At 31.5% G+C, this 15,644-nt stretch overlaps 1 protein-coding gene across 4 annotated transcripts in view; it reads left to right on the forward strand.

Moving 5' to 3' along the window:
* The window catches only part of Ten-a (Teneurin-a transmembrane protein), a 1,091,387-nt gene that overhangs the window by 962,829 nt on the left and 112,914 nt on the right, over positions 1 to 15,644 (forward strand). For all 4 annotated transcript variants that reach the window (XM_076399553.1, XM_076399555.1, XM_076399556.1 and 1 more), the window contains 2 exons: positions 59 to 286; positions 9,333 to 9,518. In XM_076399553.1, the coding sequence (XP_076255668.1) occupies positions 59 to 286; positions 9,333 to 9,518 (414 nt within the window). The remainder of the gene's footprint in view (positions 1 to 58; positions 287 to 9,332; positions 9,519 to 15,644) is intronic.

Raw genomic sequence — 15,644 nt, forward strand, 5'->3', positions numbered from 1 at the left:
ATCTTTTCAGACATATTCATATATTCAAATTGTGTATATAATGTTATATTTTTTGCAGGAGAGTCCTGTGATGAAGTTGACTGTGAAGATCCAAATTGTTCTGAACACGGAGCATGCGTCCATGGCCAGTGCTACTGCAAAGCAGGTTGGAAGGGTGCCAACTGCAACGTCATTGATGAACAGGTGCACAAATGTCTACCTACGTGTTCGGAACATGGGGTATACGACTTAGAAACCGCGAAATGTGTATGCAACAGACACTGGACCGGTCCAGATTGCTCACAACGTAAGTTTATAAATACTATTAAATAATCAAAGTTTCAGTTAACATATAATAATAACAAACAGTAATTTAAGATGATTTAACAATACATATTCGTTATTACAGAATAGCTCAATTCTAGACATCAATTTTCATCAATTGTATCAACCAATGTATTATTGTGTCGTTAGGTGTATTTAATGTTAATTATATTAGATACGATTATTCAAATTATTTTAGAAACCTATTAGTATTAATTTTAGAGATCTATACTGTGTGTAACAGATTTTCTTTAAAAATTAATATCTATCCATTTTTCATCCAAACGACTAAATAATTAAGGAGGAGTATATCAATATAATTTGTACTCACTTGCAATCCCTCATAAAACTTAAAAATTCAGCAAACATACTAAAGCTCCACATGTTAATTAATAGAATAAATATACATGTAAAAGTATCGGGAAGTATATTTTCTCCGTAAAAGTATTAAAAACAAAAGTAACAAAAATAATCTACAAAATCTGATTTCAATTTTCCAGTGTGCCTGAGACAGTGAATTTAAAAAGTATCTCTTACGAACTGATAGCCAAAATAATCTAGTACATTTATCTCTGTTGTAATAATAAAACTAAATTAACATATAAATGTGTAAAGTTTGATGTGAATGGTAGGACAGTCTTGATAAGGTAATTATTAAGTTAAAGTTAGCAGAAATAATTAAATTCAATCTTTCTAAATTTTGAAAACAAATGAAAGTTCCCGAGGATCCAGTCGATTGTTTTCCATAAAACGACAAAATATACTAAATGAACAAAATATAAATAAAAAAACATACTAAAAAATATAATGTTCATATAAGAAATAAAAAATTCTAAATACATCAGCCAATCATTGTTAACCATTAGTTTAATTGAAATATAAACAAAATATTAATAATGGATTAAGGGGCTATTCTGTTTCTTCTAAGAGGATTTTTCGAAACTTAAATGATTTTGGGAGATATAGTTGTTTTTTACGCGAAATCTAACGTAATCTATTTTTTTTCCGAGATATGTCCTTGATATTTTAAGTTATACTGAACCAAATTACTTGAGATTTGGTGTGACCCTTCTTTATATATCTCTCTATCATAAGAAAATAAGCAATTTTTTGTTTTACAAAAGGTGAGTAATTTTTTACCAATTTTTTACATTTCCGAATTTTTTAAAAATAGTTGAAATCTAATTTTATATATATATATATATATATATATATATATATATATATATATATATATATAAATATATATATATATATATATATATATATATATATATATATATAAATATATATATATATATATATATATATATATATATATATAAATATATATATATATATATATATATATATATATATATATATATATATATATATATATATTAAAGTCTCCTTTTACCAACTATGGGTTTATCTGGAGTGGGCCTAAAGTTTAACGTGGGCTCCGAACCACGGTCCTCAGCATTAATCCTACCGACTGGAGAGTGCTGGAGAGTGACCAACTTTAGAAATCATCCCAGAAGACATCCGGTCTTACCCAGCCTGGTTACTGGCGTGACCGAGATCATTTTCCTTGTAGGATTTTACACTCTTTCCTGGAACATTCACAAATTTTAAACAATCTCAAACATAAATTTGCGACCATGCCCCAGCAGGATTCGCGGCTATCGCAACAGTAGGAGGACCGTCCTATCGCCTTTACCACTGCGCCACCAAGCCAGCAAATCCAAATTTTGTTATAATTTTACATTGATAGAATAAAAAATTTATAAAGAAGGCTTACACGAAGTCGCCTCTACTAATTTCAAGTAAATATGTTCAGTAAAACTTGATATATCGTGTCAACTGTCTCGAAAAAAGCGACTTCCAGAAGTTTTATTTTTAGATACCGCGTCACTATAACAACTGTATCTCTGAAAATAATTTAAATTTTAAAAAATCCTCTTGAGAGTATATTCTTGAATGGTTTTAGTTTGAAAATATGAAGAAAATATTTTTTTTTCAAATTTTATATTCAAATAAAAAAAAACAAACGAACGAACACATACATAAGCGCAATATTGAAAAACAAACCTGCTGATTAAATGTATCAAACATTGATACATTTTTGCATAATTCGAAACGGTTTACTGCATACTTTCGTTATTTTTGTTTCGTGCCCGTTGTATTTTTCGAGTATCATTCGAGGCTTCGACGTTGGGAATTGCTGCAAAATATATTTCGACTTGCGTTTCATAAATGAAAATCGTAAAACGGTAACGGATCTATACCGCATATTTCGGTTATATGATGCATAGGTATTTCAATTAACAACTGTCTGTCCGAACTGGTCTCGCATTTCTAGGGCTTTGGATTGCGGGCCGCAGTTGCCCGGCAAAGATTTAATTGTTTCTATTAAATCTCGCAAATTGATTATGTACTTATTAATTTATCAGCGAAGCGGTATTTACCAGTGTTCGTATTTCTGTATATATCTGCAGATATTTCATTAAAGCACAAATATAAAGAAAAATACAATATAAAATAAAATATTTGTTCAAAACTAATGAAAATTCATGCTCATGTTTACTCGTTTATTTGTTTTCTTCTACCATTTTTGCGATTTACGTATTTTATCCTAAAAAGTGTGAAGTTGTGTCGTGTCTATTTCTCTATTGATATATTTTAGAGTCTCCTTTTTACCCACTGTTTACCTGAACAGAACCTACTGTCTAAAGTAGGTTCTGAACCACGGTCCCCAGCCATTAAGCCTAAGTACTTAGAGATTATCCCAAACATCCGCTCTTACCCAGCTTGGCTACTGGCGTTACTGGGATGATTGTTCATATCGGATTTTGCACTCTTGCCATATGTACCGTACAGGAGAGATTTTATTGAGAGAGGAAGCCTGTTGGCCCGGTTGATAAGCGGGAACAGCAAATTAGCAATACCTTGACCTTTCTGTAGGGACCTTTGAATCTCGAAGTTCCACTTAAACTTACGATCGAAGACAAGACCGAGATAGGTAGTTTCTTCTGACCATGGGATTTCGGCGTTCTCGATTTTAAGACGCGAAATGCTTGGTGCAAAACGCTTCTCGTGGAAGAAGATGGCCTGGGTTTTTTGTGGATTGACCTGCAAACTCCAGAAATGTAACCACTGGACCGTCCCATCGAGTTCTTTTTGGAGTCTGCTTTGTATGTGCTGTTCTAATAGGACAATTCTGTTGCCATATATTCTGCATAGAATATAAACAAACATTTTTCAACATTAATCTCAAACAAAATAAATAATATAGCAGTTATTTTCTCTCGATGTCCTAGCTGCTTCTTTCAATTTAATTCAAACACTTATTCCAATGCATATCACTTTAAAAAAAAACATCCATTAGGTAAATTACCAGTTGAGAGACAGCGCAGCAGTATCCTTACATATTGAAAGGGACAAGAAAGTCCTCATATTAGTAGAGTAATCCACCATAAAGTAGAACCATAAAGCATTCCTGCAAACATTTGCGCTTACTTGTAATTTTAATTTTACATAGACAAGATTCTAAGATCCACTCCAGTCACAACAGTAGACTAGCTAAGACTAAATGTTTTCTAAAATGATCTCGAAATTGGCAACAACAAGAATTAATAGTGATTAGAGTTTAAGATATATTGTACATAAAAATTAAACTATTTCGGATATTCTTAAGTCGAAATTTATTGTGAAGAAATTTTTGCATTTCCATTCCTGTTCTACCAGCGTAAGCTTTAAAAGAGATTTATTTTGTTTTAAGAGAAACTTAGCTGAAAGAACATTGGATGTTTTTCCTAGACTAAATCACGAAATATTTAATCACGAACGCTATTTTCATTTAGAGCGTTATGGAAACAATAAAAACTGTGACATAGTCCAACGGTTTACCAAGTTTTACCATTTTAGACTTTCATTTAGTCGTCTAAGATTTAGATGTCTAAGAATATATTAAAAAACTTTTCATACAAATAATAAAAGGATAGGTCAGAATCCTGCTAGGCTCTGAGTTGGTCAGTCACCAGTCAATAGGCTTAATGCCGAGGACTGTGGTATAGAGCTCACTTTAATTCCCTCTCTTTGATAAAAAGGACACCCTAAATTATCCAAAAAAAATCTGTTATAGTATTAGAAATATCAACCCCTTTTTTTAAATAATTTCCAATTCAATTTTACAATAAATATTGAAATTTAAATCATATAAAATGGGACAGAATAAAAAATAACCTATTCCTCGCCATGCCGATTTTTGTGAAAACTGTAATTGCTAAGATACATCATTTGGGATGTACGAGTGTGCAAAAAGGAGACCGATCCCCAAAATAGATCCTCGGGGAGCCATTTCGAACTAGAAACGGTTACAAGAAGTGTTGAAAGCCCAATTCCAGATAGCAGGATGAATGACGGTGCCATTAATAATAATGAGATATATACATAAAATATATTTTTATTGCACTTTAAATAAAGGAACGTGTTTTTGTTTTTCTCCTTTTTTTTCCTATTGTCAGGTGATAGATAATTAAAATAATAACCAGTAAAAATGTAGCTAACATTTTGTATTGAATCCGTACTACGGCAAATAGTTAACATTTTATCAATAAATAAATTATTTAAAAAAATTTATGATCCGTCTTTCCATTATGTCTTTTTTTTGGTAACATCTTTATTAGATATACCTAGTACAATCTTAATTATAAATTAATTTAATACTACATTTCATTCGTACTTAGATTAATTCACAGTCAAGACCAGTGCGAGATCGATATGTAACAAGTCAACTGAAAAGCACCGCCCTATCATAGTAAAACACATTAAACAAAATAGGCCCCAGCTTCGGTGATCACCTCTTCATTCGACGAAAATTTCTTCCCAGCGAGCATTCTTTTCAGATCTGAATACAGGAAATAGTCGCTGGGGGCCAGATCTGGGGAACACGGGGGATGAGGAAGCATTTCGAAGCTCAATTCATGGATTTTTGTCATCGTTTTCACTGACTTATGACACGGTGCATTGCCCTGATGAAGCAGCACTTTCTTTTTTTTTCAAATGCGGCCGTTTTTCGGCGATTTCGTTCTTCAAACGGTCCAATAACGCTATGTAATACTCGCTGTTGATGGTCCTTCCTTTTTCAAGGTAGTCAATGAAAATTATTCCATGCGCATCCTAAAATACAGACGCCATAATCTTGCCAGCCGACTGTTGCGTTTTCACACGCTATGGATTGGGTTCATCGTATGCAATCCACTCGGATGACTGTCGATTGGACTTTGGAGTGAAATAGTCAAGCCATATTTCATCCGTTGTCACATATCAACGCCAAAAACTCGAGTTTATTACGCTTGATCATCTTCAAACACCGTTCCGAATCCGAAAAGTGAGCTCGCGCGGCATCCACTTTGCACAGAGCTTTCTAATACCCAAATATTTGTGGATGATATGATGTCCACGTTCAGTTGATATCTTTAGAGTGTCTGCTATTTTATTCAATTTCAATTTACGGTCATTCAAAATCATCTTGTGAATTTTTTAAATGTTTTTGTCGATAACAACCTCTTTTGGGCGTCCACTGCGTTCACCATCTTCGGTGCTCATTTCACCACGTCCAAACTTAGCATACCAATCCTTGATGGTTGATTTTCCTTGGGCAGTGTCCGAAAATTGGGCATCAAGCCAAGTTTTTGCTTGAACTGTATTTTTCCCTTCAAAAAGCAATATTTTATCAACACTCAAATTCCTTTTTATACATTTTTTTTTCACAATAACAAAAGTTGCTTCACTAAAAATGCTATAATTCACAAAATAATGTTCCGACAGCTGCCAAATTAAACGCGCATCTTTTGAGGGTTAGGGCTAGCTAAAAAAATATATGGATTTAATTCGAGTAGCACCATCTATGTGTCAGGCCGAGGACTTTTCAATTAACTTGTTATTCGTCAATTGTTTGTTATTGGAAAATGTTTCTAGTCCATATTCAAGCACCAGTCCACATTTAGTTACTTTCCTTTATCAATTTAAACATGAATAAAATAATATAGTCAATAGAGGGATATAGCTAGAGCCAAGCTAGTTTTAAAACACAGATACAGAGAGAGGCATAAAAAGACCTGACTTTTATTGGAGCACTTCTGGAAAGCGCCGCGTCATCGGGACCATCAAAAATGGCCAATCTCTATGCCGGCGGTGTAGGCGACGATCAAACGCGAACTAGAATTTATTGTCAAAGACAAAACGCATATCTGAAACAACCCACCCGGCCGATTATCTTTCGGGCGCTCTTTTAAAGTTTATCACGGGCCAGTGAACCAGAAAAGGGTTTGCGGCTATATATATAAGATGTAAGTTAGTCTAATCTGTAGTTTTAATTACACTCCCCCCGTTTCGCTGGAAACTTATTTCGAAATTTTGTTTTACATCAAAACGTCGCGTAATGAAAACGCGGCGAATTATTTTGTCGAATGGAGCGGGTCTCGTCTGGAAAAGATGAAGATATAATGAGTTATTGATTCATCAGTTCAAGCGAATTATTCATGAAAAGATTTTTAAAGACATGATAAAAACTTTCCAGATAACCAATTTTATTTGTTTAGTATATCGTTAATTTTTTGTTGATCTTTTGAGATATCATTCCTTCTAGCTTTTTTATATAAAACGATAACAATCTAGTTTATATTGTTTCCTTAATTTATATTTTAATTATAAAGCTTCATTCTTATTAAAGAATCATAATATATCTTGGCGTAAGTGGCTTTCTTTTCTTCTTTAAAATTAATGTATAAATAATTATTAAAAGGATAAATTGACCAAACGTCGACACGTTGACGTCGACAAAGACCATATATTGTTATTATTAAATTCATTATAACGTTCAGTACTTTACGGGCTTGAAACTTGAACCTTATGGCAATATAAAAACTGGTAAACTATATCATCATATACTTAAATTTTAATGTTCAGAAGAATATAATTTTTATTTCATTTTTGGTAAGCTTTCTTTTCTCCTTTAATGATAATTAAAAGGCCAAATTGATCAAATGCTGAGTAACAAAATCATATATTGTCATTATTACAAATTAATGGTTAGTCAGAGATATTTAAATAATAATGCCTTAGTCAGTATTCATACCGTTATTAAAATGACAGAACAACTAAAAAGACAATTGCCAATTAAACATATAAATAAAAAACGTTCAGTACCTTACAGTACCTTCATTTTTCTTTTTCATCTTTTTTCCTATTAAACAGCAGCAATATAGTTTATATTGTTATCTTAAATTATATTTCAATTATAAACCTTCCTTGTTATTGAAGTATCACAATATGTCTGGGCGAAAGAGGCTTTCTATTCTCCTTCAATAATAATTAGTAGGCCAAATTGATCAAACGCAGAGTGGCAAAATATAGTAATTATTACGAATTAATGGTTAGTCTGAATAATGGTTTTGAATACTCCACTATAGAAAAAAGTGTGATATAGTTTTGCTATATTAAAACCATATCATCACATACAACACTGACCGACAAAAAAAAACTTAAGTGGTTTTAAAACTTTCTAAACTAATTTACCTTAATTTTATGTATTTTTTGGACGTTGAAACAAGTGTGAAGTGAAAAAGTGGATTTTTGAACTTATATATCAAACTAGCAGCGATGAAATTTATCACTATACATAGATGCTGATACATTGCCGAAATCTGAGTCAGAAAATGTTTAAATGATATCCAAGAATAATCTTTTGAGGAATACTAAAGTTTTTGTTTATATATTTTTTGGAGGAATGTTGATATCTTGTTTTGCAGTTCTACTTATATGCAACATAGATACTTTTTTAATACTTTTTGTTAACCAAGATGTATTTGGAGAACTTCTACACCTCCACACGGTATCCAGCCATAGCTTGTATATTGACATATTGATCTAATAAGTTACATATGGAAAAAAATAATTATTTCTCGTGTATAATAATACGCTTTTTCATAATGATATATTAATGTAAATGTAAGAATTTAACGAGTTATTTTTATGGCGACTTTTTTATTGCTATTTTAGAAATCAGCACACTAAATAATATAGGTATTAGAAAAGTTTATTGAATTAAGATATTCATTGTTGACCTTTCTATTCATACGTTGTAATTATAAATGATATTTTTCAAGAACCAACTGATGACCAATTCAATTTAAGATTTCATCCACCACCAATAGTGAATGCATATAATATATCCTCAGTAAAAGGAAGAAATATTGATGTATTTGTCATACTTTGATTTAAAATATCAAATCTTTCTAAGGATATATAAATATATAATTTCATGAAAAAGTTCATTCTTTCATTTAGAATAATACGATATATGATAGCACAGTTCCACAGTTATGCTAAATCATATAATAGAGACCAATATTAAGTTAAACATGTTAATCACGTGAATCGCTTTTTAATTTTCAATTCAATTTCAATATAAATTTTCATTTGCATTCAAGGCCTGCAATAATATGTGATAGTCAAAGTTTGCATGAAAAGGAATCAAACATTGTTATGAGGGTATTGGAATTGAAAGAACAAGCTAAATAAATTACAATTTCCTTCACTAATGCTTTCTCAACTTTAATATTATCTCCAGATTAGGATTTACTCATATCATTTTCTATCTACAAACTTGAAACAAACTTCTTCGTTGTGAAAAATTTCTCAATAATGAACAGGTGGGGGAAAACAGCTATAAATATTAAAAATAATGAAAACATCCACAGACAATTCCTATACTAATTAAATATTGTGCTTCATGTCATATCTGATGTTGACATATTGATGTTGTTTCTTAAATTTCGCTTATAGCTTGGAGAACGAGTGTTTCATTTCAATGCATTTAAACAGAAATATTTTAGTAAATGAGAGAGTTCATTTGGAACCTTCCAATAACGTTATATTTAATAAACAGAAATGTGTCAATATTTAGTCATAATACCTGGGGATATATAGAATATATAGATGTACTAGGCACCTTTACTGTAACATGTTTTCTTATTATTCAGCCTTATGCAACTTGGATTGCGGAGATCATGGCCATTGTGAATTGGGAAAGTGTCACTGCGACCCAGGCTGGACAGGTCCACGTTGTGAACAGCTACCATGCGACTCCAGATGTCAGGAACACGGCCAGTGTAAGAACGGAACATGCGTATGCTCGCAAGGATGGAATGGACGTCACTGCACTCTACGTAAGTAAAAAAGTTCGTGTACATATGCAACCCCAATTATGTGAATATTGTTAACAAGTCTTATGTGTTTTTCATAAGAAACAAAAGTTTAAAATCTAATACAGGTAAACAGGCTGGGTAATGCCCAATATTGATCTGCTATAATGCAAAAAAAAACTGCAAAAGTTTGAGGTGGCTAGTGTCTATGATACTAAATCAATAAACATACAATAAACACTGACACTCACGCTACAATAATATTTTTAAATAAGATATTTTTGGACTTATATAAAAAATATAAATGTTCTTTGCCGACAGCAGCATTATCTTCTACTTTGCGTTAGAAATAAGCATAAAAAATTATATTAAACAAACGTAAAATAATTTTTGTAAACAGAAGTTTTAATTTTTTCTACCGAAAAAAAATAGCCAGTAAAACCATTTAAGAATTACTGTATATTCCGAGTCAAAATATAAAGTTTACGACAGAAGTAATCTTCTTTTGATAGGGATTTTTCCCGCCAAAATCCCTCGCGAACATATATCTTCATATTTTTAGGCTTTCCTATATACATTTAGGAAAAATATTCTTATATTTTATATAAACCATATTGCAAACAGTGTTTTAAGATATTTTAGATCGAATTATCATTATGACACATTATCATTTTTATTTACACTAGTGATCTCACTGTGGTCGAAATTCGTCCATAATTTATTAAGTTAATTATGTTTCTCTCATTACAAAACAAGGGGAACACTTAAGAGAAAGGACAAGGGAAAAATAATATGTTACTAAAATTTGTTATCACAGTATTTTCAATATAAGGCAACAAATGCATTTTCTTATGCTTTCTTATGCTATCAATATAAATATGAAATGTAACACAAATCTATACATTAAATTTCCTGTTTTATACAAATAATAATAACAATAATAACAAATTTGAAACAGATATTTGGCTTTACAAATGTATTAAAACAATAAAGAAAAAATTAGGCAATTTATATTTTACTATTTAGAAATGTATAATAAGGGAATGTATATGCAAATATTAAATTAACTATTGATTTATCAAAATTTAGGTCAATTAAGTAAATAATCAAGATAACTGGAATAAGGTTCAAACAATAATCTTATAACATTAATTGTTTTGTTTTTGTTCGATTGTTTGAAATTGCATTGTTCTTTATTTTATTACACTGTTCGATCTCACTCTTGCAGATAACTCATATAGTACAATAATATACTATGTCTTCAAAGCCATCAATTGCTATCAGTCCTTAAGCAAGAACAAACAGTGGACACGTTAACTCTACAAGAGGTATAAAATTTAGTTTTCTTTTCTGTAAAAGATAATGACATTATTTTTAATCGTTTATTATCCAAACTTGGCATGACACTTTTTTAATAGTTCAGATAATGTTTCCCACGGGAATAACCGAATATAACACTTAAACAACAATTAGCACTTTAGTGAAATATAATTAAACTTAAATTTCTAAAATTCGTTTAATAATGTTTTAATACACTTACTTTCCGATTTCTATTGTTTCAAATGAAAATGTGAGGATCTTTCTTGCGATTTAAAATTGACTGCAGTGATTTTGTGTTACAGCGTTGTCAGATTTTTATTTTAAAAATTACGCATCTGTTGTTAATTTACATACAATAAAATCGACGAACTATATATCATATAGAAGTGGCTGGCAGCTCGTGGGCTAGACTAGTTGACCTGACGCCTATTCCAGATTGCTTGATTAGAACGTATTTCATTTAAATGTATACACAAAAAATACACAAAAAATATAAGGAAAGGAAATATACATAAGCCGATTCATATGTAGATATTTACCTATATTTATATAATATTAAGTATTTTTTGTGCCTTTTAATTCGAAATAATGAATTACACGCGTTATCATTAGCTCACTTGATAAATAATTCAAAAAGGATCAAATAATAGCTGTCGATATCGACGCCAGATGGAGCAAAACATTCCAAAGGGTAAAAAACGGACAAAAACAATTTCAGCTTTCATTTAAACATCATTGTTAAGCTGAGTGACAGCTGGGGATTTTTAAATGGTATACGTCAACTTAAAATGAATGTATAATGAATGAAATTAAATGGAGTTGGGATTCCATTCAGGAAAACATTAAACGTGATTCATGGTTATGTTTAATCAATCAGCAAATATGCATAAAATTTAACGGTACTCCAATTTAACAAGAAAAGTAATGCATCTTAGCTTATATATACAATTTCATTTTCCCTGTTAGGAAATGCGCTTTTAATTACCAATGTACTTTATGACTCCTGCATCGACATAATTTCAAACAAAGCAACCCTTTCATTGTTAAATAACGAGGCAGGGTGTTATTTTTAATTATAATTTGGGTATTCGAAGAATTATAAAATAACATTTGCCAAGTCGATCAAAAATATTGGTATAGACTAAAAATAGTTTTCTGTAAATAAGCTTTAATAAGTAAAAAAGTTTTCTGTTAATTGAAATTTTTTCACAATTAAAATTACATCATATTATTTTTTAAAAGTAGTGTCTAGGGGTGCCTAGTGCCTATCGATTTTATATCATTTCTATTTTGCTTCATTCATTTTTATATCATTCAGTTAAATAAATAAAGAAATTCTATTTTATTTTCATTGTTTTACCTTCTTAACACTCAACACAATCAATTGCAAAAATAGTTGGACAAGAATTCAACTCACTCATACACGACCTTCATATAGCTGAACAATTGATTAATATACTGTTTCCAAACGTTTATATGCGATAAGAAATATACAAAAGAATGCCAAATATGACCACATCACGAATTGACCGGAAATGCCGTTTCGAAAGCACTTTTTCACAAAATTCCGTTTGTGATTCAAAATAAAAGGTGTCTATTATTTATAAAAATATTTTGTTTTTAAAAATCTTTATCAAAAAATTTAATTGGAATCTGTAAATTAAAAAATAACGGAAATGCAGAAAGCTATTTAAGAACTTCTATAAACCTTTCTATATGTAAAATGATCGACATTTTCCATTAAAGTGCCAAACTACAGTTCAGTCTGGGCAATCTTACATCATCAATTTTCTGGTTGACCAAGACATATAAGCTCGCCATAACTTACCAACGACAGAGCTTTGTTATAAATATCAGGCCTATAAATTTATTTCAAAGGATTTAAAACAGATAGTGTCACTGTGTATTAAATCGCACATTACAAGTACATTTAAAGCCTCACTGATGGCATATGGATCATGGCCTGTAGTAGTAGCGCTTTATTTCTTATGAAGATACCAAAAAATAGGTCTATTCGTCGATAGCCTCTTAAGAAATATATCTTTTTTTGAAGATGGAATCCACAAAATGTCTAAAAAGTAAGAAAAAGAACGGCTATCGATGACTGATGACGATACTTTGCATGAAATACATTGCACCGATTTTCCATAGTAAAGTTTCACATTAAAAAATCTTTTAAAACTTGCAGCGGTTGCATTTTATATTTCGAGACTCGGCCAATACAGTTGCCACCTGAGAATTGGCTAAATAAATTAAATATAATCATATATTATTCTTCCTCATCGGAAGATATATTATGATTGTTTTAGTATATTAATTTATTTGTTGCAGTCTACAATCTATTTTGGTGAATAAACAATCAGGTTACTTCGTAAATCATTAAATTAGAACTGTCAAACGGAATAGAGATTTCAAAATATTTACTATTTCCTAAAAAGATATTATTTCTGCTCGAATTTTTATAGAAATGTCTTAAATTTACTCGAAAAAACGAATTCATAAATAATCGTACGTTATTGTTAATAAAAACAATATATAAATTGTTAACTAATATATTTCTGATGATAAAATGAATCGACAATTTTGTGGATTTTATATTTGAGATTGTTAAATTAAAGTTGACATGGGTATCCCCAATACTTTTTCGCCATTTCAAAATCTTATGCCCAACAAGCCATGCTGCATCAATCTGAACAAGTGGTAATAAAAAATCCCTATATCTGGTGAGTACGCTAGATGTGGTGGACCTTGCTGATACCACCATATATACAGCAATACTTTTGGAAACAGTATATTAATCAATTGTCCAGCAATATGAAGGTCGTGTATGAGTGAGTCGAATTCTTGTCCAACTATTCTTGCAATTGATTGTGTTGAGTGTTAAGAAGGTAAAACAATGAAAATAAAATAGAATTTATTTATTTATTTAACTGAATGATATAAAAAATGAATGAAGCAAAATAGAAATGATATGAAATCGATATATAGGGTGGTGAAAAGAATTATGAAATAAATTGAAACAACTTACTAATATTAAAATTGTACTGTTGACGAAAAAGCACGATTCAGTTGTGACTCTATTATGATTGATCTGCTTCTGGAAAATTAGCTATTCTGTTTCTGTTCTTGATTATTGTTATTGACTTTTTTTCCTTTTTAATTATGATTATTCTTTCACTGCATCGTATTTTATCGCTGAAGCCCCTTCTTTGTGTTCTTAGTGATGCCTGAGAAGGCTGGTTCATGGAACCCTTTTCTGCATGCCGATTGGTTTAGAATTTTAGGAAGGGAAAGTCTCTTCCAGCTAGGAACTTCCCAGGCGGATAGAATACGTGCTTTACCGGTTCTGAAAAATGCTCGGATATCTCACGATCTCGTACCTTGTTGAAGTTTATGGTTGTAGCCTCCATAAGAGTCCATAAGGTCCTCCATAAGGTTTATACCAGGTCTAACTTCGCACAGGCTTTCGATTGATACAGACATTCATACAATACGAGGCATCACGTTGTCTCAAGTCATAATTATTTTCTCTTGTCATAAATATTACAAAATAACTAAATGTTCCAATAAATAAGCCCCTTATCTATACAAAAAAAATATTAAAATTTTGATAAACTTAAAATTAAACAACATTTTTAAACTTTCCTGTCGCTATTTGTAATTGACGCCATTATAACCACTTTTAAATAATGAAATGTAAAGCGAATAATTAGGATATGATGGAGTAGTATTGAGTACTACTGCATCATGGAGTAAGTCTCTAAAAGTGTTTAATGGACTATTGCAGCAGATCTATTCAAATTACACAAAAAATACGGTTGGAAAACTGTTATTTCAAAGAACTGGATTAACTCAGACGTAAATGAGTAATGCAGATGTGTCGCCACGATTTTTTCCTCGTTAAAATCATCTAATATAGTATTGCGCATCCGCCAATTCATCAAAAAGATCCAGCGAACGATAATACGCGTCCCATCCCTATTAAAACTGTCCTCGATGTTGTACAAAGGACCGCCCGTCAATTATACCAGTTACTTCCCCTCCCCCTCGTCCCGGACGGACCGGCACAGCCCTTCCCTTTCGACTCTAAATTAAACGGGAACTTGTTTTTAATTTCGACACCAACAACCGTCGGTCGAGTGATAAGAAATATCGATTTTATAAATTTCAGGTCCGATCCTGTCACTCGATTCCCACTTGAAATCAAATTTCACCCTAAAGTCGAGGCCGAGCGAGGGGCGGGGCGGGGATAGGGGACCGGGGGATGTGGGCCGGTTATCTAGGGGACCGAATACCCTTTCATTAATTAAAAAACTCCCTGACGGTCGTCAATGTTTTCGGTGGTGGATCGATCGGCGGACTGTTTGCAGATGCCCATGATTATTTTTGAAGGGATTCATTAAAACGGTCCCAATCGAAGACATTAATTAATTAAGTCTGATGTTTATTTTAAAATGCGTTTGTTCTCCAGCTTCGAACTGATGGCATTGTCTCGATATCTATTACAAAAATAGTATACCTAACCAAACATTAATTATACAATTATTTTAAAAAATATTAAACCATATTTTTACCATAGGAGAGGCTTTTCAAATTTCGGATTTCTTTAAATATTTTAAAGTCTCCTTTTAACCAACGAGGATTTAACAGGTCAACTGAAAAGTCCCCGGCCTACCATAGTAAAACACATTTTTTGGCAAAATTACTTTTTTTATTCAACAGGGAATACTATTCAAGAGGTGATACACTGACTATAGCGACCCTCCAACTTTTCGATACCATTTTTGTAGTACGATTTGTCCTTTCGGCGATCACGTCTTCACTTGACGA

The sequence above is a fragment of the Rhynchophorus ferrugineus genome, unplaced genomic scaffold (assembly GCF_030347505.1).
Source record: "Rhynchophorus ferrugineus isolate W39M unplaced genomic scaffold, kcgeb_rfMv2 rfM3, whole genome shotgun sequence".
NCBI lineage: Eukaryota > Metazoa > Arthropoda > Insecta > Coleoptera > Curculionidae > Rhynchophorus > Rhynchophorus ferrugineus.